This window comes from Diceros bicornis, chromosome X (assembly GCF_020826845.1).
Source record: "Diceros bicornis minor isolate mBicDic1 chromosome X, mDicBic1.mat.cur, whole genome shotgun sequence".
NCBI classification, from domain to species: Eukaryota; Metazoa; Chordata; class Mammalia; order Perissodactyla; family Rhinocerotidae; genus Diceros; species Diceros bicornis.
In genome coordinates, this window is record NC_080781.1 from 135,015,663 (window position 1) to 135,042,150 (window position 26,488).

General features: G+C 49.5%; 1 protein-coding gene across 1 annotated transcript in view; it reads left to right on the top strand.

Annotated features, from left to right (window-relative positions):
• MAMLD1 (mastermind like domain containing 1) overlaps positions 1–24,534 on the top strand; it is a 58,295-nt gene extending 33,761 nt beyond the window's left edge. The window contains exons 4-6 of the mRNA XM_058534879.1: positions 16,065–16,308; positions 23,187–23,271; positions 24,473–24,534. Of these exons, the coding sequence (XP_058390862.1) occupies positions 16,065–16,308; positions 23,187–23,227 (285 nt within the window). The 3' untranslated portion in view covers positions 23,228–23,271; positions 24,473–24,534. The remainder of the gene's footprint in view (positions 1–16,064; positions 16,309–23,186; positions 23,272–24,472) is intronic.
• Positions 24,535–26,488: the final 1,954 nt, after the last annotated feature.

Below are 26,488 nucleotides of genomic sequence, written 5' to 3' on the forward strand. Positions count from 1 at the left end.
ACATGACTCAAGGCTGAAGAGGTTCAACAGGCCCCGCCCTTCATCATTGGAAATGGGATGTTCTCCAATCTGAGGCTGGACGTCTAATGCAGACCTCAGGAATTCAGAGGTCTGAGGGCCAGGCTAGATTCTCTATCAGTTAGGATGTATTGAGTCACAAGTAACCGAAAAACAAGTTCACACTGGTTTAAACGATAAAGGGAGCTTACTGAGTCCTATAAATGGAAGTCCAGTGGTTGGGCAGACTTCAGGGATGGTTTGAATCAACTGCTCAAGTGTCACCAAACATGCTGTTTCTTTCCTGAGGTCTATTCTACCTTCCATAGCACTGGCTTCATCCTAAGGCTGGCTCCCCCTTGTGGGCACATGTGAGCTGCCAGCAACTCCAGGGGCTACAAGCTTCCTCCTGCCCTCATCCAGGGAGCAGGAGAGAGTTGCTTCTAGAAGCTCTGTCAGAAGAGCAAGGAAGCCTCTTTCCTGGAAGCCCCCTGGAACTTTGGGCATAGTGGCCTGAATCGATCGCATGCCTACTCTGCTGTTTCATGTGAGCTGAGCTAAGTGCCATACCTCTAGAACCCTGGTGGAGCCAGGTTTCTCCAAAGCATCTAGGCAGCATGGGGCAAGTGAGGCTGCCTGAAGGAAAACCAGGGAAGGTACCAAGAGAAGGAAGACTAGATGTTGGCTAAGCAACCAACTATATTTGCTGCAATTAACCTCTTTGGCTATCCACATCCATATGCTCCCTCCTTCCCATGCATATGCCTCCCTAAATTCTCACCCCTCCAGAAGCTCAATTTACTCCCACCCCAGAGGGGTTCAGCTCCAATCTGGAAACTCCGGGTAATGTGCCAAACTCTAAGTTTGGTTACTATGTAGCTCCTCTTGTTCCAGGGACCCCTGGCCACCATGCTCACCTTGGCAGAGAAAAAGCAGGAGTACAGGAAAGAAAAAAACAACTCTCATTTGGAAAGAGGGAGTTGGAAAGCAACACACTGTGGTCACTGGCCCAGCATGCGTATCATATCCTGCTGGACAGGGGTAGCAAAGCTTGACCTGGGATCAAGAGTAGCAAAGCTTGACCTGGGGTCAAGTGCTCCTTCTTTCCCTGGGACTCACTCTCCTATTCTGTATAGTGAGAGCATTGGATTAAACCAGTGGTTCTTGATTGAGTGTGCCCTGGAGGGCTTGTTGAAATGCAGATTACTGGGTTCCACCACCAGAGTTTCTGACTCAATACATCTGGGTGGGGCCCGGAATTTTGCATTTCTAACAGGTTTCCAGAGGATGCTGCTGCTGCTGGTCCAAGGATCCTCACTTTGACAACCTCTGTTGTAGATGATTCCCACAGGCCCTTCTGATTCTGACATTCAGGACTCAGGATTTTCTTAGCTATCTCTTCTGCTTTACATTGACTTACAACAGATTATTTTATAAATGGAACACACCCAACTCTACCATGTAAACAGCTGAAAGCATCTTGGAGCTCCAGCTTTGGTTTGTAATCTAGTTTTCAACAAGCAGGGCTGAAAGTGAAGGCCACTTTAGAGCTTCAGGAAAGTTAACAACTTTCTTGAACTTAATAAGTTAGAAACAAATTGTTCATCCATCCTCTCCACCCCCCATCCACTGTAGCATGGCGTTCTTAGGGATTACTCCAGAAAGCAGCCTTTTTCCAGGGAGAACCCGGATCCTTAGGCCTCATTTTGCAAGCATTCTCCCTACATAATGTGAGTATCTGCCAGGTCTTAGGATAGAAGTGGTGCTGGGTGAAACTGTGGTGTAGATAAAGTTGATTTGGGAACTGTGCCAATTTTCTGCCCAGAGCCCCTCACCTGGCCAACATCTATTTGTCCTTCAGGTCACAGCTTAAAGCTCAGTTTCTCCAAGAAGCCTCATCTAATCAATCCCCTACCCCAGCCTAGGTTGGGTTCTCCTGTTATTTGCTCTCTAGCACTCTGTAGTGTTCCTATATAGCATTTATCAACCTTTGTTACAAATCCATGTTTAAGTGCTTCTCCATTATACAAATGTGCCAGTTCTAAAAGGGCAAGGACCATATCCACCTTGTCCACTGATGTTATCACAGCACGGGGCCTGGATCATGGTAGGTGCTCAGTAAATATGTTTTGCCCAAATGCTATAAAAGGCAGACTGTGAGCAGATTCCACCCACAGTATTTTATTACAGTGGAGAACGACTGAACAATCTATACAGTCATGCGTCGCTTAACAACAGGGATATGTTCTGAGAAATGCATGGTTAGATGTCGTCGTTGTGCAAACACCATAGAGCATACTTACACAAACTTAGATGGTACACCCTACTACACACCTGGGCTGTATGGAACTAATCTTATGGGCTCACCATCGTATATGCAGTCCATTATTGACCGAAACGTCATTCTGCAGTTCATGACTGTACGATACATTCTACAATGTATGATGATGGTGCTGCAAAGGAATGAAACAGACAAGCCCTAAGAAGAAACAAACACATTGACAGAGAACCCCAGTGTCTCTGGCAACTGCAGCCAACTGTTTTACAGCCCTGACCCCCTTCTCTCTGGGAAACTGGTACCTCAGGGGCCCAGGGTATCTCCCTTCCAGGCACCCTGGGCCTCCTCTCTTCAGACAGCAGCCCCTTGAGCACCCAGCTCCCTCCTTTCCCACACCCATACAGTTTGTAGATAGGCACTTGGGTGAAAGCAGTAGAGGCCACTCTAGCTCTCAGCATGCCTCAGCCAGCAGGGCCCAGAGAGCTGATCTGGGTGAACTCCCCACTTTCCTACTGGGGCCGTGGGAGTCCAGGGAGGCCATGAAATGACTAGCCCCAAGTAACAACTTGCATCCCCTGCCTTCTGGCTCAGACTCCAGGCTCACACATTCTGTATCATGAAGCAGGCAGGCAGCTTCAGATCTGGAAATGGGATATGAACTTCATTCACTCTTCACAGTTTGTCACCATTGCTGTAATTCTCGGCTATTAAATATAATTTTATAATTAAATCAAACCAAACAAAACCCTTAAAATAATTTATTTAGGGAAGGTAGATTATTTATTACAGATAAAGTCCACAAACTGACGAGAAGTTTATGCATATGTTGCCTATACTGACTTTGAAGACTATGCCTAAGTTTAATGTAACTGATGGATCTGTTCTCATTGGATGGTCACACATCAAAAAGGACGTCTGTTTGCCCAAGCATAGTGGTAGATTATGCTTGTGCTTGCCTTTTTTGTTCCAAGAGGTAGCTGTTCTTCCCTCAAGACAGTGCTATAATCCACCCATTTACTGCGTTGCAAGGCTGCTGGACTTGGGCAGGTGGAGACAGTCAGAAGTTAGCCAGGAACCCTGGAAGAGTAGACTTGTCCAAGGTTTCCCCATGACTTGCGTTGTCTTTTTTAGAACAACCAATGCGTGACTGGGGCGAGGAAGGAAAGTAACAGAAAAAGATATCTAGCCCAAGAAATCTACAGAAACTAAAATAAAGCTCAGACAGAAATTAACTATCCGAGCTGTGAGCCAAGTGCTTAAGGGAGGAGACAGGAGAGCGCTTCTCCTGTCGCCTGCCATGGTCATTCACTGAGGCAGTGTGGGGAGTGGCAGAGGGGTGAGGAGAAAAGAGTTTCCTCTATCTGTTTAGCAGAAAGAAGGGCTAAGGAGCCAAGTGCTCCTTTGTGTCTGTTTGAGTCTGCCAAAAGGCAGACACCGCTATGACGTTAGACATGCAAGAAATGTATCCAGGGAAAATCCTGTGAAGGCTAAAGGGAGAGGGAGCAAGAGAAGGTGGGGAGAGCCTCGGACCACAACACAGGTGGTCTGTGACGATCAGGGGACAGAGGAAGATTGGGTAAGAAGAGTCTTGGACCGCAGTGCAGATCCAGGAAAGGTTCAGTCAGGCAAGTGGAGAGTTCTTGAGCCAAAGCCACCATTGAAGGAGTCCTGCACCTCACAGGAGTGGACCTGCATTAGTACACTTGCCATGCTCAGTAATTGGTTGGGACTGCGGCCCGGGACAAATGCAGTGACAGATCCAAGAGGATGGCTTCAGGAGGCCGTCAGTCAATTATGCTCCCCATAGCAGGAGATCGGAACAGCCATTAGCCTGGCTACCACATCCTTCCTTTGATAGCTGTGGCTGAGAAGGCCATTCCCCGAGTCCCTGGTGGGTAGTAGATAGCTACATTAACAGGGGCAGGAGGGAGAACTAGACTGACTACTTTGGAGAGCAAGGCCAAGGCTGGTTTGATTGGTTTGTAGCTGGACTGTGCTTCTTCACTACTTTTTCACTCAATGTTTGGAGTGTTGTTTTTTTTTTTCCCCTTCCCCTCATTTGTTCAATCCTCCCTCTGATCCCAGGTCTAGGAAAATAAAATCCTATGCATTTGGAAGAAGTTTATAATGAATTAGCTGGCAGGCTTTAGTTTCCATCCTGAGCATCTAAAGATTATGGTCTTAGAAGTGGGCCAGACTGAAGAGACTAAAGTTACTTGAAAAATAAGCAAAATGAATATTCAGCCCCTTAATTACTCTAGGAAGAGTAAGTTTTGTCTGTCTGGTGCCTAAGAATCACTATTTATTAGTTCTCTTAATATCACAAGGTCTGAGAACACAAATACTGAAAGAGACTTTGGAGGTTGTCTAGTTCAACTATATCATTTTACAGATGGGGACACTGAAGCCCTAAAAGGAGAAGGTAGACCAACATCTCTTATGAACAGAGATGCAAAAATTCTCAACAAGACCCTAGAAAACTGAATCCAGTAACACATAAAAAGGATTGTACACCATGACCGAGTAGGCTTTATCCCAGGAATGCAAGGCTACTTCAACCTATGGCAATCAATGTAATAAACCATATTAACAGAACAAAGGACAAAAAAACAAATGATCATCTCAATAGACACAAAAGGGAAAGGGATTTTCTTAAGCTCATAAAGCTAATGGCAAAGCCTAGACTAAACTCAGGTCACTTCACTTCCAGGCCAGAGCTCTTAATAGCAGTGGGAGTGGGGTTGGAGGGTGGACCTAGCCCTTGCAAGTGCATACACTGCACTGAGCCCCATATTGAGGACTTTCCCCTTGTCCTTTCATCCTGTCCTCACAACAGCCCCTGGCAGTGAGCACTGTTGTTATCCCTACTTACTGCATGAAGAAACTGAGGCTTAGAGAAGTAACACAACTTACCTGAGGCTACCCAGCTGCCAAGCACATGAAGGAGCTAAGCCTAGATTCCAGATCTCCTGCCTCCACCTCTGGCACTTTCCCTTGCCCTTCACTGCTTCCTGCATTGATTGGTACCATTGGATTAACCTGGTTCCATTAGTTCTCAGGTCACCTACTGCCAAGCCGAGAAGATGGGCTTTTTCCTGTAAATGGATAGGCGTGTCCTCCAAATTCTCTGGGGGAAGAGCTCCCTCTCCTGTGTCCGTATGTGACAACTCTCAGAACCCAGCCTGTTGACCTACGTTGGTGTAATTTAGGCTAAGTGATTATTTATATATAGTAATGACTAAAACATCTGTGCAAAGATTGGAGGGCTGTAAAGAAACAAGCAGCACTGGAGAAGCCAGAGGCCAAATGGCTGGGAAGTGGAGGGCAGTGGGGAGAATAGAGGCATGAGGCTGTTCTTTGCTGTTGGAGAAGCTGGGGACCAGGCTAGCCTTGACTCTGGCACAGCCTGGCTCAGTGAGAACTCTTGCTTCCTGATGGGGCACGAAAAAGAAGACAGACATTTCAGAGAGTCTGAGGATGATGAGAGAGAGAGAGATGCAGGGGCCAGGACTCAGTAAAGAGAGTTCTCTTTTTGGCCTCATACCTGAGCATCTCAGACAGAGCTGTGCTGAGGGTCCAGTCAGTCTAGCTTCCTCCAGATGTGCATCATTGGGGCCTTGCTGGGGCTGAGGAGTCCTCCCAGTCGAGATTAGGGAGGCTGCATTCCAAATGGTCAGCTACCTGAGATTGTACTGCTGTCACTGTTGAGGCACTGGAGGGACAGCATGCCTGATGCTTCCCCTCCACCCTGGAAAGGCTCCCAAAGTCTTTGGATTGGAGCCACAGAGAAGGAGCCCTGGCATTTGGTACTGTCCCTCTATCTGGTTCACCGTCAAGAAAGAGTCCCCCCACCTCACCCATTCTACTCCCCTATTACTATGGGCCTCCAAAAGTTTCTGCCTTCTCTTCAAAAATGCATTCTGGAAAGGCCCACCCCAGAGCCAGGTGCTGCGACTGTAGGCCATTTCCAGGGGCACAGCCCCGGGGGCTATGGAGGGGGTGTAGAGGGGTTGAAAGAGGTCAGCTGTGTATGGAACACTCTCTTCTCTTCTCCCTCATATTTGCTCTTCATATAGATACGTTTCCACCAGACTGCACATTGAAGCTGCATACTCTAGCTTCCACACTTCTCTTCTCCCATCCTGACATTCAGACTAGGGAAAGTGGCTTCCTTTGGGATAAAGGGGTCATGAGAAGGCACCTTGGACTGAGAATCAGGAGTGCTGAGTTCTAGTCTGCTCTGATTTGGGGCAAAGCCCTTCCCTATAGTGAGCCTCAGTGTCCCCACCTACTAAGTAAGGAGTTGGTGGCAACCAGTGTTTCTCAGCGGGTAGCATGGCGGGGCTCACTCCCAGAGACTGAGTCCCTGCAAAACAGTGGATATGGATGCTCTCTGTAAGTCTCTCTGACTATCGGACTCTCTGTCTTTAACTTGCTTGTCAATCTTTTTTTTCCTAATTTTTTAATTGTGGTAAAATACACATAACATAAAATTTACTCTTAACCATCTTTAAGTGTACAGTTCAGTGGTATTAAGTACATTCACATTGTTGTGCAGCCATCACCACCATCTATCCAACTCTTTTCATCTTGCAAGACTGAAACTCTCTCCCCATTAAACAACAACTCCCCATGACCCCCTCCCCTCTGCCCCTGGTAGCCACCATACTGTACTTACCTGGCAGGGGAGATTGTGTGATCATGAGGGTAGTTTTCCCAGGGCAAGGCTTAACCATTGTGTGGCAATCTTGAGCAAACCATGGACCTCTCCTTCATCTACAGAGAATGACTTGAGTAGGTGATTTCTCATTTCTCCTCAAGTTACAAAAAGTGTTAGGGTAGCAGGGAGAGGAGACAGAATGGGTCAGCAGAAGACAGGTGAGGCCTCAGTAAAAGGAAAGCAGAGAATGATGTCCCTCTCCCAAACAGGGAAGGAAGGAAGGAGACCAGGTGGGTAACCATAAGAGAGAGGAGTAGCAGGAAAGCATGGGTTCATTTGTAGTTGGAATACCAACTTGTGCGTCTGTGTGGACAGAATCTGGGGGAAGAAGGCAGGCCCAAATCCTGAGCCCCAGAAGGGTTGGCATTCCTGACAAGAACTCAGAGAGCCAACCCCAGGCCAGTGCTAAATCCCATGAAGAGTTGCTGGGCTCGGTCCTTGCAGCCTTGACCCTACCCTAACCTTAACCTCTAAATGATGATGATTTTACATGACTTGAATTGTTCCTTTGACATAGCACCATATTTTCTACTTGCATGATTCCTGGGTTTTTCTAATCCTGATTTTTTTGAATCAGTATGATACATACAGAAGAGTGTATAAAACATATCATAATAAAACCAACATCCATGTACCCACCAACCAGATTAAGAAATAGAACATTCAAAATATCTTAGAAGCCCTCCCTCTTCCCAGAGATAACAATTGTCCTGACTTCCGAGAGCCGACTCGAATACACTCCAGGCTGCTTGGCAAGCTTCGAGCTCATCCTAGTTAGATCAGGCGCATCACCAATCTCTAGGGAGTTATCTTCTGCATAGATTTCCGCAGATGGTTCATCTCATCTATTTTGTGTTCATCCGTATTAGTTTCAATCCTTGTTGGGGACCTTGTCTTTTTTCAATACTTTCTATGATCTTCTGATTACAAGCGGAATATGTGCTCTTTGTAGTAAACTTGGAAAATGCAGAAAAGTGTAAAGAAAACACAAACTCCGTGAGATAATAAAATATAGAAATATGAAATATATAAATAAGCCAGGGATAACCACTGTTAACATGTTAGAGTATAGTACTTCATTACTTTTTTTCAATGCAGAAATATATACTTCACATTACTGGCATCAAGCTATGTATATAGCTTTTTCCTTTTATTGTGAAATATAACATAGATACAGAAAAGTGTACAAGGCCCATATGTACAGTGTAAAGAAGAAATGTAAAGTGAAAACCTGTGTCATCACCAATTAGGTTGAGAAATAGAATGTTGTCGACACCCAAGTAGACCTTCTGATCACAGCCTTTCCCTCCCCCAAGAGGCGACCACTATCTTGATTCTGACAATCATTCTCTTCTTTTCTAAATAGTTTCACCGCTTATTAATGAAGTCTTAAACAAGCAGTTGCTTCGTTTTGAAGAACTGGAGAGCATAATCTAGGTGCATAAGCAGCAAAGAGTCATAGTACCACTGTTAGATGAAGGCTTCCAGAAGAAGAGAAGCTGCCCCCAGCTCCCCTCTTAGGGAAGTCAGTGGCTAAAGGCACGCTGGACCTGGGAATGTATAGAGCCCACCTCCGTCAGGACACCCAGCAGAATCATGGGCATGGTCTTGGACATGCAGGAGAAATATGGCCGGAGGGATGGGGCTACTCTCTGTGTTGGTTTCCAGCTGGCCACAGTGGGCATCCAAGACCTCCAGCTGGAGGTCAGTGCAGAACACCTCTGTGGGGTGGAATGAGTCTCTTCAGCTGGTCCTGGTGGCAGGATCCAGAAGGCAGAGTAGGAAATTCAGCAGCAAATGGTCAAGCCAGATCTCTTCCAAGGTGGGGGAGAGGCAGATACCCAGGGATGTGGAGTCGGGGAGGCAATTCAGGGCTCTACCCCATTACATCAGCCACGCCCCTCCAGAGACCACCTGGGGCTGCTGTTCTTGAACCTGATGAAGATTCTGCTGTCCAGACCAAGCTGCTTTTCTGCTTTCCCCTCTGCCATCTTGTGATTCAGCTTCCTTGGGGTGGTGTAGCCAGTTAACCCCGGTCTAGCTACTTTTGAGCTTGGGAAATTATGATGCTGTTATCTCCTGGAGCATTCTCCTTATCCTTGCAGGATTGTGTCTAAAAACAAAATAAAACCGTTACTGTAATTTTAATAGGACTTTGGGAGGGAGTGAATTGAGATGCATGCATTAAATCTGCTGTCTAAATCCGGAAGTCTCCAAAGGAAATCCTGCCGCTCCCTTCCTCGGTTGCCCAAATGTGATGGTTAGTTGGATGGCTCCTTTGGAACCCGGGGCCTGTTGGCAATGCTTACTGCACTCAGTGGGGAAACACTGGGGGAAGTGGGGGGAGGACGTCAGTATGCATAAGCACACAGGTTATGCTTTGGACATTGCATTTTTAGTATATGTGATTAAGAGCCTGGATTTTGGAGTAAGTAAGTCAGACCCAGGTTTGGCTTCCAGCTCTGATACTTACTTATCATGTGACTTTGAGCAAGTGACTTTGCTTATCTGAACCTTATTTTCCTCACCTATAAAAGGGGGATAATAATGGTACTCATCTTTCAGGGTTGCCACAGGGATTAAGTGAGATAAAAACTGTTCAGCGTTTCACTCAGTGCCTGGCATGTTGTACATGTTCGGTACATGATAGCTATCACCATCATGAGAGAATAAGAACCTTCTGGAAGCTGTTAGAGCAACTAGTGCCACAGGCCTCTCCTGGCTGCTGAGGCTCTAGACTCTGGAGAGCCTTGATTCCCTTGCCCTTTGAGCCAGCCCCTGATGTTCCCCATGGCTGTGCTCTTGACCTCACCTTACTCTCAGGGTGACTCCCAGTGGCCCACCTAGCCTGAGCAACCACAGAGTCTACCTACCTCATTACCCAGCATTACTGACGACAGGCGCAGCACTGGCCACTCTGCAAAAATACCCCTCAGAAAATGGCCAACCTAAACGTCAGAGTGCATTGCAGACCTGCTCTGGGCCTAGCACTGTGGGACATACAGAGGAGTATGCCAGTCTCTACCCCAGGGAGTTAACACGCCACTTGCTTATTCATTGGAATTAATGTTGCAGAAAAAAGATATTTATTCCTTCATTCCTTAATTTATATATAAATTATATAAATTTATATAATTTATACATTATTGATTTTTACCTTTTTGTGTTCTTGGGTTATTTTTTTTTCTCTAGGCAGAGTAGCAATTTACCAATTGAACTTAATTCTGTGATTAAATTCCAAGTCTGAGAACTTGATTGACTGAGTGAACTTGATTTTGGACCCCACCAATTTTAGTCAGCCCTAGACATTTAAACTTTGAGATATTACAATTAAATTACATACATTTATAGAGGAAAAATCCAGAAAAGCTCAAAGGAAACTTTTACAAAATGCAAATGTACAGAAGAGATCCAGCAAATGGGTGGAATTGGTGCTACCCTAGATTTCTTTGCAGAACCTCTTGAGTGAGCCCTATCTCCCTCCCACCCCTGTACCACACGTATCAGAACAGAAATTCCCCAACTTGGAGGTATCTTCATTTTAGGATACAGTTGTTGTAAAAAGAGAACACCTGGGTCACACAGTAACCAGCCCAGCAGCCATTGCACAGCTGTGGAACCCTAGCGGCCCTCCAGAATCTTCTTGCTGCTGTTCTGCTTATAGCAATAGCAAAGGTTTCAGTTGGGCAATTTGATTAAGCAAAATTCAGGGCATGGACTTTGAAGTCAGACAATGTCTGGGCTCTGGCACTTACTAACAAGTGACTTTGGGCAAGTTGCTTAACCTCTTTGTGCCTCAGTTTCCTCATCTTTACAATGGGATCATAATAGTACCTTCTTCATAGGATTGTTCTGAGAAATAATTAATTGAAATGACCCCAAGCAAGGGCTGAGCCCAGTGCCTTATGTTGAGTTCTCAATAAATGTTTCTAAAATTATCATCATCATTGTTTACCATTATTATTAGTCTATTTTACCAAAAGATAGGAGAAATGATAGCCCTCCTGAGCTATGTTCGCCAGACCACGTCTAGAGCAGCATGTCCAATTCCAGGCTAACCCGTGTAAAATTCGTAGGACAGTGCCTGGAGCATGATAAAAGTGCTTGATACATGGCAGAGGTATTATCGTTAATTAAGACTACCACTAACTAACCTTTAGAGAGTGCATATAACACGCAGGCACTGCATATGTGTTAATTCAGTAAATCCGCATAACCCCCACCACTCTGTGAATAATGCACAACTATGACCTCCTTTTTACAAATGAGGAAATTAAGGCACAGAAAGGTCAAGTAACTTCCCCACAATTACATAGCTAAGAAGTAACAAATCCTTGATTCAAGCCCAGAACCTCTTTCTCCAGAGCCTGCACTCTTAGCCAGTATGCCAAAGCGCTGTGCTCTCCAGCACTGTAGCCAGCAGCCACATGAGGCTATTTAAATTTAAATTAATTAAAATTAAATACAATTAATAATTCAGTTCTCCATTTGCACTCACCACATTTCAAGTGCTCAATTGCCACATGGGCCAGTGGCTGCCATATTGGACAGTGCAGGTGTAAAGCATTCTATTCTTTCTGGGAAGACGATTCAGCATCATCTCAGAAACTTCTGTTGGACAATGCTACTTATAGAGCTTCTGGGATTCTATTCCTTACAAAATCTCAGACTTAAGTTGTATAGCTGTCTTGTATTGTTATTAATAGACACGTGGTTGTTTTATATTGAAATCCCATTTGCACTTGGCCAAGAAAGGTAATGACAAGCAAGAGGCTAAGAAGTCTGACTCACATAACATTTTCCTGGTTTCCCAATGCATTACTTCAAATTTACAAAGATGTCTCCTATCACCTCTGTTTGACATGTAGGGACACTCACCAATTTGCCCAAAGATCCAGCTTCTTCCACAGCTCTGTGTTGACTTCTTTGGGCTATCTGGATAACGTTTAGTACCCTAGCATGTTCATCTCACTAGTGACTTCAGCAGCTGGAGCTGACTTTTGAAGTCAGCCCAGCCGTGAAGGACCATGGGCTCTGAGAGTTGCTGGCAAACACACCAAGTCTTCAGTTCCCTCTCCTGGGGTCTCTCTGCTCACCTCTGCTACATGGTTAGTAAAGACCAGAGACAGAAAAGCATAAGTTCAGGATTTGTTGCATGAACTCCCAGGATGATTAAGTCTAGAAATCTACAAGCTCCCAGAAACCAGTGGAATTATAGTATACAACTATAACCTTGCAAATGCACATGTACCTCCTTTTGACTCTCCATGGCAGAGAAGATTGAACCAATGTCTAATCCAGTCAATAATTTATAAAGGCAGAGCAGTCACCTGCTTCTTGCAAAGCAGCTGACTATGGGGATTAGTCATAATCTGAAATCCTTGCACCAGAGCCCATTTGAGCTGTGATGATGTCACAGGATAGCCAACAATGTGGCTCTTCACTCTAGTGTGAATGAAGGAGGACACCTGACTGGTCTTCTCCATGTGCAAAGAAGGAGCCTCTGTACTTCCAAACCTGGGAGTTACTTGGGTTTTAGTCACTCTGTAAATCAGATCCAGATCTGTACCCCACCTTGCCACTGTGTACTGGGTAAACCTATCTCCACTTCCTTGTCTTGTAAACTGGGGACAGTCTCCAATGTACGTGTACACAGAGTTCAGTGCCCAGCATACAGTGCATGCTCAGTAAATGTGTTAGCTGATGTTATTGTCATAGTGTAATTATGATCTCTCCCTGTTCTATTGATGGGTTTTATTAACCCAACAGCATTGAAAAGGGATGAGTATATGTGCTCAAATGAGGGTCAAGGCTCAGTTTATCATTGATATTCATCCCAAAAAGAGACCAGCACAGCACTCACCAGATTGGCATCGCCCAAGTGCCTGGGACATCATGCCAATCTCATAACAGAGTAAGGTCCATTGAAGTTTCCAAGTATTTGCTGAGCCCTTGCCTGTGCCAGGCACTGTCTAGGCACCAGAGATGATTCAGACTTGGCCCAGCAAGGATGTTCAGTCAGCCAGAGATGTTCAGCCACAAGAGCTGGGCCAAAGGAGAGGCAGAATTCCCAGGGTGGAGGAGCTAGAACTCTAAGGCCATGCAGGATTCCCAGAGTGGAAACTTGGAGAAAGGGAATTCCAGGCTGGGTAAACCAAGGAGCACAAGCACAGAGGGCTGAACACACGTAGTTGCCTGTCTAGAGACCTCAGTGGAGATCAGTGTGACTAGAGGGGAGAATACATGACACTACGCAACACGAAACCTGGCTGCTGAGAGAGCAGGTGGCCAAGGGATGGAGATCCCGAAGAGCAGAACTTAGCAGGATGTGCTTGTGTCTCTAGGCAGCTGCAGGCCATTGGAGGACTTTTTCAGGGGGAGTGGCCCTGGGCCAACCCCCTTTCAGCAAGCTCTTTGGCAATCATGGGAAGCCCAGGGTCCAGGGTACTGAGTGGGTGTGAGCTCTGTGAAATCGGGCACCTCTATCAGATGCTACCCAGGCCATGGTCTAAGTCTATGAAGTTTGGAATCATGTGGACCCAGCCTACCAATCACTGAGTTGCTTCTCCGAGATTTTCAATGACTCCAAAGAGAGAGATGGATTTACCTTATGTTTGGAAACTTATTGGAGTTGAAATGTCCCGAGAACCTTTTCTTCAGAAGTGGGGCCTCACGCTTATAGGGTGTGGGATAAGCAGTTTCTTTTCCAAATTAAATAAAATGGACAAGACGCACGAGCATCAGCTATAAAGCTCCTTGTCAGTCAGAGTCAAGATTGAATCGCATCTATTTTCTTTCTTTTGGTTTTTAACTGGGGCTTGCGAAGTGCCTGCTCCCGTTCTGCTCCGCTTGACCGAGTGGCTCCAGGCCCGCTCCCAGTTGCTGCTGAACAGAACTGCCCACACCATGGGGGCATCTGCCGCCGCTGGTGATTTCCATGTGCCATCTGCAGTTTTTCCTGCCTGATGAACTACTGAGGCGCCGCAAGCGTATGTTAACGCTGCTGGGGGGCCTGTTTCTTGACCCATCGCTAATATCCTACAAGTCACATGAAGCTACCAGGGATTCCTGAGCATACGCTTAAAGTGCTTCAGTCCCTACAAATAAGCCCTGTTCCTTGCTTCTAGAATGTGCTGTCAGGGAGTGAGCAAGTAACAGGACCTTAGGAATATTGGCGTATTGGGATTGTAAAAACTCCAGTGTGGCTATAAAATATTGTTTAAAATTATCAAGGAGCTAGGTACACAGGCATAAAGAATGTCAGTTGTAGAAGACAACATTTCTGCTCATGTCCCAGCCAACCTTGATCCAAGGACAAATTGGAGCTTGCTGAAATGAAACTGCAGCTGGCCAGTGAGCTCAGCTCTGTACAAACGGACCACCCGGAGGGGGGGCCCTGGGCCCTCTGTGGCTGGTGTACTGTCAGAATGGCCAAGAAGGTTCGTTTCACAAGTGCAGTGAGCTTACTTGATGAGAATATTCCATGTTGTGTTTTGGTTTTGTTTTGGGAGAGGGGTGTCACCTCTAAAAGTCTCTAGGTAGTTAGATCGTGTTCCTAGTCCCATCTTTAAGTATTTATAATTGTTCTTAAAAATTTGTCTGGTACCCCCTTGTAAAACCTCGCCTGTACTTTTCTTAATGGCACATTTTAACGGTTTCTACATTTCAAAACTTATTTTCCATATGGCAAGTTAATGACTGAACACACACACATACACTATGGCAAACTATGTCTAAGCTTGGCAACCAGGCAAACCTGGGTTTGCATCCTGCTCTACTACTAACTAGCTGTGTGACTTTGGGCAACTTAGTTCATCTCTCTGGCCTCAGTGTCCTCATCTGTAAAATAAGGACAGTGATAGTTCCTGCCTCATACGGCTGTGTGTAAGGATTGCGTGAGACCAAATATTGAAAGCACTTGGGTTAGTGCCTGGTGCATAGCAAATGCTCGATAAATTCACTGGTGGCGAATTTACTGTTATTTCAAATAACGCATCTAAGTATCTCCTGGCCCATCATCCATCACAGAGACTCACCCACAGTAGGTGCTTAGTAAGTGTTTATGTCAATGAATTAAGTTGACTCCAACTGTTTAGCTTTGACTTGGGGGATAAATATTTCCCTTTCTTCTGGGATGTTTGATGGGAGACACAGACGATCCCTCGCAGCTCAGGCGTTAAGAGAAAAGTGTGAGAGTCAGAGGCTGTTTCACATGGAAAGAACTTCTCATCCAGGCAGGCTTCCCCTAGTTGGACACCACTGTTGCCAAGTGATTGGTGTGCTTGTCAGGATGTCAGGGCTCTAGCAGCAGCTCATTTGAGTCTCGAAGCTTTCTCTGACATGGATATCAAGTGTGAGGTTTTCTAATTGCATTTGGCTGAAAGAATTGGGTCATACGTTCAGTTCTGGTGAAATCCCTGTCTTCTAAAACATGATGGGAAGGGGAGGTCCCACCCACCCACGAGCCCTGAAACCTTTGGTGCCCTGGCAAGGTGAAGTGCAGTGAGGGCTGCAGTTCAGGACGGGGCTGCTGTGAGATTGACACTTGATTCTTTGGTTTTGCAGATCCTCAGCATGTCTACACACGCATACCTACAAACCAGTTTCTAATTGTGTGCTCTGTTGTGGGGGGAAGGGGGGTGGAGTGGGATCAGAATTGGTCAAGGTCATTGCCGATGAACCAACTATCTGACCTAGCTTTACTCCCGGTTCCAACAAGACAGTGACTGGTCAAGGCAGAGGATCCTTAACTGAGATCCACGGATGGGTGTCGTGGTCCAGAAAACCCCTGAAATTCTATGTAAACTGTTGGTGGGCTGGGAAGGGGGAGACACCACTGTAAGTGCTTTTTCTGTGGAGAGAGACCGTAGCTTTTGACCGATTCTCAAAGGAGTCTGTGACCCAAGACAATTAAGACCGCAAAGCTGTTTGGTTTTGTTGCCCCAGGCCAGTTGGTGTGTATAACCACAACACCCAAACGACCCAGCTAGGCGGTCAGGGCACTGACAAGATCAGTCAGAACCATTTCGTGGCCAAGCAGCTGATGGATTGTTCAATCGGTTGTTGTAGACTCATGTAGACAAAGCCTGCAAGCTTGGGGAAGCCAGGCCCCCCCAGGTCAGCCTCGGGCGACAGCCCCCATCCTGCCAGGCCCTGGGGAGCGAGTCCTTCCTGCCCGGCAGCTCCTTTGCTCATGAGCTGGCCCGAGTCACCTCCTCGTACAGCACCTCAGAGGCAGCGCCCTGGGGCGGCTGGGATCCGAAGGCCTGGAGGCAGGTGCCTGCTCCACTACTGCCTAGCTGCGACGCCGTAGGTAAGTCACTTCCCCTGAGCCTCGCTTTCCTCATCTGTCAACCGGGGCACAGTCCCCTGCTCAGCCTGCCCGCCTGCCTCACAGGGTTGTTGGGAGGAACACAGGAGGTGACAGCCCATAAAGCTCTGTACACCTATGAGGGATTTCTAGTGCTTTCTCTACTGTGTCCCGGCCAGTCTTTGGCAAAGAGACCACCCAAGCAAGCAGAGTGCTCCAGGTGCCTCAGCCTCACCTCCAGGGAAATGAGTGGGGATTGCCCTGGGTGCAGTTGCTCCCTCCCTGCCGAACACCTTCCAGCACCCCAGTTCCTTCCCTGCCTGTCTGTCCCTGCGGCCAGACTGGGAGCCTGAGGGGGACAGAGGCTGCACTTCTGTACCTCCGAATCCCCCCTGTGCCTGCCTGCTCCATACCTAGTGGGTGCTCAGGAACTGCCTCTCCCGCCAGCGATCTGCTGTGGACTCCACACCCCGAGGTGTTCTCTGACCCCAACCCAGGACTCTCGCACCCTCGAAGTGGGAAATCGGATCACCCCACTGGAGGACTGGTAGCCCGGGGAGGGCAGACGGAAGGAACCCAAGCCAAGCCTGTCCAAGATGGCTGTGAGTTTGGATCATCCTCCAGAGTCTAGAAGGAATGGCTCGATTTGCCCTAAAGAGTCACATTAGTGGTCATAAGAGCAAGATGGTGGACGCCAGCCAGAGTGGGCCTCTGCAGAGAATTTCATTTGGATCGTGGAGTTGTTGTTCTGGCGCATGAAATATCAATGTGCACGGTACGCCCGCCTTATCTGCAGAGAAAACTGGAGAACTGAGCATTTGCTAAGTGATAGTGATCAGAAGATGGTCATCAGGCTGAGAGGGCCTCCGGGATTCTGGCCTTTAATGGAAATGCTGCTTTGGTACGTACGGCCTTGTTCTCTTTATCCCGCCTGCCCAGGCCTGGAAGAACAAGCGGTGCTTTCCATTCAAGGCCTATTGATTTTCCTCTCTTTCCTTTTCTCCCCTTTTCTCTGTGTACTCTCAGAGTCACAGTGCTCTTCAGCTGTTCACTCTTCAGCTGAAACCCAGAAATCTTGTCCAGCACAAAGCTGCCAGGGAAACAGAATTAGCAAAATGGATGGGGACATCGTCCACTCAGGATGTCTCTGTGTTCCACCCCAGTCTGCCCTGCCCTTCCCTGTCCTCAGAAGTCAAAAAATGAGAGGATCCCAGCTAGTTTGCCTCAAGAATTCCTGTCCCCCACCTTGTGCTGTCTCTTCCAAGCCAAGGGGTGGGGCAGATGCTTGGCCCCCAAATCTTCCCTAAGAAGCTTTGGAAGTTGGGCCCACCTAGGGGGCTATGAGGGACAGGACCTCGCCAGCTCAGCCGGTGACTCAGGAAGGCCAGACTCAGTGCAAGTTGGAGGACGCAGGCACCACAGGGGAAGAAGAAAGGCGAGCTGCAAAGACATTTGTTTTCTCTGCCCCGGGATCATTCCCAACATTTAGACCAGGCCCTTCCAGCACCAGGCAGCCCTGAAACCCCTGGGATCGCGGAGGAGTCAGACTAGAGTTCGTGCATTTGGAGGACAAGTGGAAAGACAAAATGGAGAGTAGAAAAGCTGACCTACAGATCTCTGCCATTCGCTTTTAAATCATTTGTAATTTTATTTATTTATTTATTTTTTTCCGCCAAGGCCCCAGTAGATAGTTGTATGTCATAGCTGCACATCCTTCTAGTTGTTGTATGTGGGACGTGGCCTCAGCATGGCCAGAGAAGCAGTGCATCAGTGCGCGCCCGGGATCTGAACCCAGGCTGCCAGCAGCGGAGCATGCGCACTTAACCGCTAAGCCATGGGGCCAGCCCTCTGCCATTTGCTTTTGATGGCATTGATTTCGTAAAGCCCCCAGGGACAGCTTCAGATGGTTCAGACCCAAGGGCAGCACCATCACCGTGGGGGTGGTCCCTGGCTCCTGCCCCAGGGGCCCAGAGGGGCAAAGAAAGACCCCAGCAGGCCACTGTTGCCCCAGGTTTTTCCTGGCTTAGAGAATGGTGTGGCAGGTTCCGATTCGCCCTCAGGGTCCCCTGCCCTGATCCACCTCTAATCCCTTCCCTCTGCCCCATTTTCTTTAGAAGATGTATAACCATCTGAAGGAATCTTCCTTGATCTATTTACTTGTGTCTTGTCAGTCTCCCCCTCCATTGTCAGCTCCATGAGAGTAGAGATGCACAGTGCTGTCTCCTTGCCTGGGACAGGGGCTGGCCCGTGATAGACCCATGAGAATTGGGTGTCAGCTGACTGGCAGAGGGACTCAGTGGCTGCCAAGTAAACCCTACCTTCCCATCTGGTATTTGGGCAGGTTCGTTCCAGGAACCCCAGAGTCAATGAGGCCCCCATCTCACTGGCCACGGTCTGGGCAGGGAAAGGCATTGGGAGCAAAGGCAATCAAAAGGGCAGGCGTTTGGCAGAACCCCCCCACCCGAGATCTTGCCCTCAGTGGTGTGCATGGAGGAGAAGCGGCCTGATGCACACTCATCACTCCCGATGGTCCTGCCTCCTCTGAAGGCACTCTGGAGAAACTGAGTCATAGGCTCTGAGAGTTAGGAGAGCCTAGGAACCAGTGAACCTCACCTACCAGTTGCTGTAGGAAGCCGCTGTAGTTTATGAAGGACACCAAAGGAAAATTTTCACCTAAGAGCATCCACACCCCCTTAAAGAGGGCTTCTGATGGAAAAGTCTTGTTGCCTCTGTCCTTGGGCCATGGTGAGCCAGAGCCCATGGGTCTGACATGTACCTATCCATATGGGCGTGGGAGCCTCCAGAATTCAGGGCTTGATCTTGTGGTCTCCATGCAGAATGCTGTCTTTCTGTCATTTCAAAGGAGAAGTCAGAAGGGTGCGTGATTTGTTTCCAAATGTGGCTTCCAAAAACTATAAAAGAAGATGCTCTTCCTAGTAGAGTAATAAAGAAACTCACACCCTAGAGCTCATTAACCTTTGAACCTTTAACACACAGCTGAGTGCCTTCTGCTGCACGGCAGGCTGGCTTTGGGTGGGGGCACTCACAGGAAAGTGTCTGCTGGGAAAGGAGGCAGGAGTTTCCGAGTGGTGGAAAAAGAAATCTCCCCCTCCCTCCCTTCTCCTTCCTCCTCCTCCCCCATCTTCTTTTCTTCCTCCCCCACCTCCTCTTTCCCTGTTCCATTTCTCCTCTTCCTCCTTCTCTCTCTCTCTCTCCCCCCTCCTTCCTTCCCTCTCCCCCTTCCCCCCTCCTCTCTCCTTCTCCCCTCTTCTCTCCTTCCCCTCTCCTCTCTCCTTCCCTGCCCCAATGTGCCTAACAAAATACAGCTTTGGCTCCATTCCCTGCTGTCCCCCAGAAGCTATTCCATCGGAAGCCTCTTCCCAGTCAGAATGCTCTCCTCCCAGGGATCATGGGGCGAGTAACCAGTCTGAATCCAGCTGAAATCCAGGAACCCTTGGTGGGCATCTGGGTGTGAGTCCTGCTGATCATCTGCCCTTCTGCCTCTGCCCCATCCACTATCCAGTTAGAGGAGCCCTTTGCCTGATGAAGTAGTTGCATCAGTAACGAGACCACTCTTGCCCTGCAGTGCTGGGAGGAAGCATCCAGGTGATTGCACAGGGCATACGGGAGACATTTGCTTGCAGTGGCTGAAGGGTGAAGCTGACACAGCGCCTGGTCTGGCCTGCTGCTAGGCCCTGTGTTGGGCTCAGCTGTGCCAGCGGGCAGTGGTGGGGTTCGGGCCTGGCCCTGTGCCTCTCTCTCCTGCCTAGCACACACACATAAACACCAGCCCTCCATGAGCCCCCTGAGAAGTCAGGGGCTGTGCAGCTTCCTGGGCATCAGTATGAAGTTCTAGAAAGGCAGCCCTAGGACTTCCCTGGTCGCCATGACTTGTCTGTGAATGTGGCTGCTGGGCTGAATGGGACTGGGAAGAGGAGTGACAGGGAAGAGCTGGGCCCTAGTTCACTGGGAGACTTCCTGGTGGCCCTAGCCCCAGGCTCGCGATAGTGACCACCATGGAGGAAGCACACCTAGGCTCACACAGGGCCCACCTGACACTGCCCTGTCAGTGTCACCTGGCACAATAGGACCAAGCGCCATGACAATTGCAGCCCTAGAGAAATGAGTCATTTGCTGACCTCCTCCATAACTGTGCTTATGGAAAGCCACAGGTTGTCTGCGCCAGCCTTCACGAGTGTCCGGCACTAAGCAGCAACTTGCAGCCACCACTTCCTCCTGGTCTCTGAAAACATTTGTCATTTCCTGTTTTCTCCATTTTCCACCGATTCCAATTGTCAGTGTCAAAAGGCAACAACTGTTTTCTTGGGGCTTATCTTTGGAGCACATTGATTCAGAACAAAGGATGGGGGCCCTGTCTGCAAAACAAAGGAAGCAGCCTCCTCGGGAGGCCTGGAGAGAATGCTCTGGCTCACTATGCTAGGGACAACAGGACCAGGCAGGGAGCAGAGTGCCGGCGGTGCCCCTGGATGCCCCAGCGGTATGAAGAGACCCTCACTTGATGGCAGCGCCCCAGGACGCCAGAGGCCCAGCCCCGCAGGCAGACCAGTGTCAACTGCACTGTTTGGACTTGAGATTCTGTAGCCATGCCTAACCAGATTTTCCCTTGAACTCTGGATGCTCTGGACCTTGTGCTTCCTTGGACGAACACTCGCCAACATCCCGTTGTCTCTGTAATCCTGGACTGTTTGAGAAGCCTCTTTCATGTGGCAGACACTCCCCAGTACCTCCACCCTCTGACTCCTGCCCAGCCCAGCCTGCCTTTTGTTCCTATGCCCTGGGGGTCTTTCCTCTCTACCTCCTGCCCTTTGGACTCTCCTGCCCTTCCACTGCTTTTTCGTCCGTCGCACTCTGTAGCCTCCACCTGCCCTGCCCCTGCCCTGTACAACTGTGTTATTTGCTGAAACTAATGGGGAGGCCAGTGGGGACGGAGTTAGGATTGGTGTAGACCTACCCAGCCACAGGAGCCATCCCCAGAAGCAGGCTGGAGAGGCGGAAGCACAGGATCTGCAGTTAGGAGACATTGTACTTCCTAGCCATGTCGCTTTGGGCAAGTCATTTAACCTCTGAGCCTCAGACGCCACATCAGTGAGCTGGGGGCCAAAACTCTGCCCAGATCCCTGGGGCTGGTGTCAGGGTCCAAGTGAAGAACAGAAGTGAAAGTGCTGCCTTCAGAAATGCCTGCCCATCCTGAGCAGCTCAGGCAGAACCAGCGCTCCCCCACTTCCTGATGGCGTGGCCTTGAGTGATCACGTGGCCTCTGTGTTCCTCAGCGTCCAAAACGGTAACGCTGGGATGAGAGAGGAGCCGACCTCAAAGGGTTGTTGGCGAGACGATGTGAAATAATAGGTGTGCGGTGCTCGGTACAGCGAGCACACGTGGAGGCTGTCCTGTCCCCCCAGCTCCACGGTAGGCTGAGACTCAGCATCCCCACCGCCCATATCCCAGCAGCCCCAGGGGAGGGGACACAAGAGCTCGGACAGGAAGCAGGCTCAGGGCGGGATGGTGAAATCGCTTCTGGTGTAGTCTGCCCGGTGCCATGTGTTCATCCTCTCTGCCTTGGCAGGAACTGAGGCCAGGAGCTGCCGCCAGGCCTGGGAGCCGGGCACTCTCCCAAGTGCCGGCCCTCCGCCCCGCCCCTGAACCACACCAGCCCCACCGAGCAAGCGCAGAAGAGCAGGCCCAGGAGCAGGCCCTGCACAGGCAGCCCATGTTGTGGGGGCAGGTCTTCTGGCATCTGAGGGGACACAGCTCAGAAAGTGGACCTGAGGGGGTGCTCCCTGACGGAGCTGCCTTGGTTGTTGGCACACTAGCAAGCAGGCTTCTTGAGACGGGGAGAGAGATGGCAGCGGGTGAGCACTGGATTGGGAGTCAGTCCTGGGTCTCAGTCACAACCTGGCACCGAATGGCTGAGGGTCTCAGGGCAAGTCGTGCCTTCTCTGGGCCCTCATCTTGTTCTCTCTTGGCTATCCCCTTGAGCCGCTTCCAGACTCAGTACTGGGACTGCGGCCCTGAATATTGGCTCCTCCCCCTGCCTACCCACCTTGGCAATGGGGAGGGGAAGCTCGTCCCAATTGCCCATTGCTGCAGCCACTCAGGTGAACGAAGGGAAGTTGGCAGTGAGTGGCTACTCTGGGTGTCGGACAGTGCATCCATCTCACCGTGTGATCATCTTGCTGTCATGCCAGGACCACCCAGAACAAGCCTTGGGCCTTTCCCCATGAGAGCCCTGCAGAGGCTGGGCACCTCCCACCACATAGCCCAGAGTCTGCTCTGCCCCAGCCGTGGCATCCCTGGTTTGCTCAGCTATTCCTTGTCTGTGTGGTTTGGAGTCCAAACCCTATCCCCATTGCTTAGTGTCCTCTGAATGCAGCCAGTTCTTCTGGGTCTCCCTGAGACTGGCATGCCCACACTTTTGTCAGCACTGTAGACATGGTCTGGCCATGGCAGAGTAGTGTAGGACTGTCACCTCCCTCCTTCTACATACTCCGCTTCTATTAATGCAGCCTAATGTTACATTTGCTCTTTTGGTGACCACATCTCACTGCTGACCCATCCTGAGCAGAAGGACATCCAAAATGCCTGAATCTTTTTTCTATGCGCTCTTGCTGTTAAGCTCGGTGTCTCCTGCCCCATCCTATGCTGCTGCAGTTGGTTTTTTAACCCAGGTGCAGAATCCTACTTTTATTTATACCTGTGGAATTTTGCTCGGGAGGGTGGGACATGCATGCAAGTGTGTGTTGGTGTGTTCACTCATGCTTTCTGCTACACCAAAGCCAAGTCCTGGGTCCCTACACAGTGATCCCAAGGCTAACATTACTTGGTAGCCATAATCTAACATGTCTTTCTCATCTTCTGTTTAGCAAGAGAAGCAGAGATCAGGTCTTATGGCAATGACCCCTGAACAGCGGAGTGCATATGTCGCCCAACAGATGAGTCAGTTTCAAGGTAAGCAGTTAAGGTCAATATTCCCAAAGGGGCGGGCCAGAGGGCGTGTAGTGAGGGTGGGGTGAGAATGAGAATTCACTCCAGAGTAAGCATTGAGGGAGAGAGTGGAGATCTGCGAGTCACTTAAATAGCACCCGAGTTGGATCTCTCAATTGAAGGCCAGGTCTTAATGACTCCAAAATCACTGTTTAATTTAAGAGATTGATTAAACCAAGTGAGGCCCCTTAAAGCAGTTATTCTCAATGGGAGAAAGGTACACCCCTAGGGTTCTGATCCTGCCCTTCTCCCCACCCCTCTCCGCCACTGCTGGAGTAACCTTCCGCTCTAATGGGGTCCTAGGCCATCTCTCAGGTGTGGGCCATGAAAAAGAGCCTGTGGCAGGGACTCCCCGAGCCTCCACAGATAGCAGGGGCCCGCACCCTACCATGTCAGCCATGACTGTAACCAACACTTTTTGGCCGGGATACAGCTGTTAGCAGAAACCAGGCATGGTCCCTACTTTGCAGAGCTTTCAGACTAGCCAGGGAGACATGCATTAAACAATCCTTACCAGCCAGTAGTGACACTGGGCCAGGCCAAGGGTACTCTCCCTTGGGGCTCAGGAGAGGTTGCTTGCCCTCCAACAGGTGTCGGCATCTTTATTTTAGCCCAGTGCCACCATCGCAGCATTGCTCCTTCATTCTCGTGCAAAAACCCTTGTTCCTTTGGGCCTAATTCCAGCTGAATGTACCACCTACCCAGGCTGGAGTGGCACGTCAAGCACGCTTCAGCTGCAGGGACAGGGCGGCAAGTTCCAGGCAGGCCAGCGGCAATGAGCAGGCAGTACCAGGCCCACATACAGACTACTGAGGAGAAAAGCAGACCCATCCCCTGGCCCTGTGGGGCTTACAATCTCCCTGAAAAGACAGACAGATAAGCTGGCATTTTCAGTCCATTGTGATCTGCTCTTGGTGTCGGGGGGCGGGGGGTGGGCTGTGAGCACAGACCCAGGGAGTCTAGGAAGGCTTCCCAGAAGAACTGCAGTCCAGGCTGAGGATGGAGGAACAGGGGATGTTGAGAAGAGTTGAGGAGCAGGGAATGCTCAGTAGGAGCCAAGGGCAGAAGGTGAGAGGTCAGTGCTGGGCTGGTAGCTCCTCGCCAGCAGCTGCGGCCCAAGTTGAGGACGCCGTTGGAACTGACCCCCACTTCTCTCTTTCTATAGCCGTCCAAGAACAAGTCACCTCCAAGTGTAGCCGGACCAAGGCCAGCCCCCCATCCAGCCAGCACATGATGCCACCCAGAGCTGGGATCCTTCAGAACCGTCTGAGTCCAGGAATGACCCCACCCCCCAGGCACCAGAGCCGTGAGGGCATGGGCATGATCCCACTGACTCCAGGCAAGCAGCAAGGAATTTTCAGCTCCCGCCCCCCATTTACTATACCTTCACGCTCAGCCCAGAACCCCCTGGGCAGCCTCAGCTCTGTCTGCCGGCGTATGCAGATTCCCAAGACCACCCCCTCGGGAGTGCCCCTGCCTGGCTTCCGTCCCAGCCCCCTGGGCAGCCAGCCCCTGAGTCCCCACCAGCTCAGACAGCCCTGTGTGCCAAGAATGCCCACTGTGTTCAACAATGCTGCATGGGCAGCAGTGGCAGCAGCAGCTGCGACCAGGGCAGGCTCGAGGGAACCACCCCCAAGCCAAATATATAATAGCATCCAGCAGCATTTTGATAGCAACTCAATCTTCGCCAAGGCACCCGTGAGAGTCCCGCTGGTAGCCCCAGCCTTTCCATCGGAGCAGGCAGTTGTGTCCCCCAATAAGATGGCCCCAGGAGGCAGGCCTGGCCAGAAGGTCAGTGCTACCCTGGCCAGCCCCAGCTTCAGCCTGCTGGGCAACCAGAGCCTCAGACAGAGCCCAGTGCGGGGGCCCGTGCCTGTGCTCAACGCCACCAAGTCCCTCCAGCAGGGTATGGCCAGCTTTGGTCCCATGAGTCCCATACAGGGCATTGAGCCACCAAGCTACGTGGCTGCTGCTGCTGCTGCCGCTGCTGCCTCTGCCGCCTCTGCCATTGCTGCCAGCCAGTCCCCAGGTCCATTTAACAGAATGGGTACCCCCCCTGAGCTGCCACCCTATGACATTTTGCCCCAGCCCCAGTCTCCACTAAACGATCTGATTTCACCACCTGACTGCAGTGAGGTGGACTTCATCGAAGCTCTCTTGAAAGGCCCCAGTGCAAGCCCAGATGAAGACTGGGTGTGCAACCTGAGGCTGATCGATGACATTTTGGAACAGCATGCTGCTGCCCAAAATGCCACAGCCCAGAGTGCTGGGAGCTTTAAATGCCCATAGAAACCCCACGCAGACATCACCCGGGGGAGTGGCGTGAATCCAGATCAAATCCACAGCTGGCCCCAGACAGCCACGTGGTTGTTTCCTCGTTACAATTTGAGTGGCATCAGCCCACGCCCATCCCTCTCTCTACCTGTGACAAAATGGAAAGCTGGTGATTTTTCAAGCTACCTGTACATATTTGAAAATTTTGTAAATGGTTTTCCTAAACATTAATGACAGAAGTATTTATACTTCGTTTTGTGACTTTGTAAATAAAGTGATGGCTTTGGTTTTCGGTAGAGTTGTGTTTATTATGCATTGTTTGTGTTTATTCTACATTGTTGCAAATATGCAGACTGTGTTGTTCACTCCAGCGATACCTTACAAGCCAGGTGTCTGAGTCGCTTATGGTTTTGACGCAATGAGAGATGTGGATATGACCAAGAGGTGTTGTGCAAACTGATACATGCCAAATAGAAAACCACTTGGCCATTTATTTCCATTTTCACAAAAGAGTCTATCGCCTTGTGTGACTCTTAGTCTCTTTTGCAAACCTTTCAGTCTCCGCTAGCTCTTTCCTGATGAGCATACTACAGCAGAAGCCGTTTTGTCGTAAGTGTCCCACAGAGGAAATTTGCTGGGAGGCTGAGAGAGTTCTGTAGATTTGGGAGAGGTGAAGAGAGAGCGTGTGAGCTGAGCTCTGGCTTTACCGTCCATCTTGAGAATCTAGCATGTCCTCCCTGTATCATCCAGACAGAGAGAAAACCCCAGGTTTGCACTTCTCCAGCAGCATCTTTGCAGGGTGGAGGGGAGATGTTCCTGGTTTGCAGCCTTTCGGTATTTGTTTTGATGTAAGGCTCTGTGGTTTGGGGGGGGGAAAGGTCTGTAAACATTAATAGTTGATTTGGGG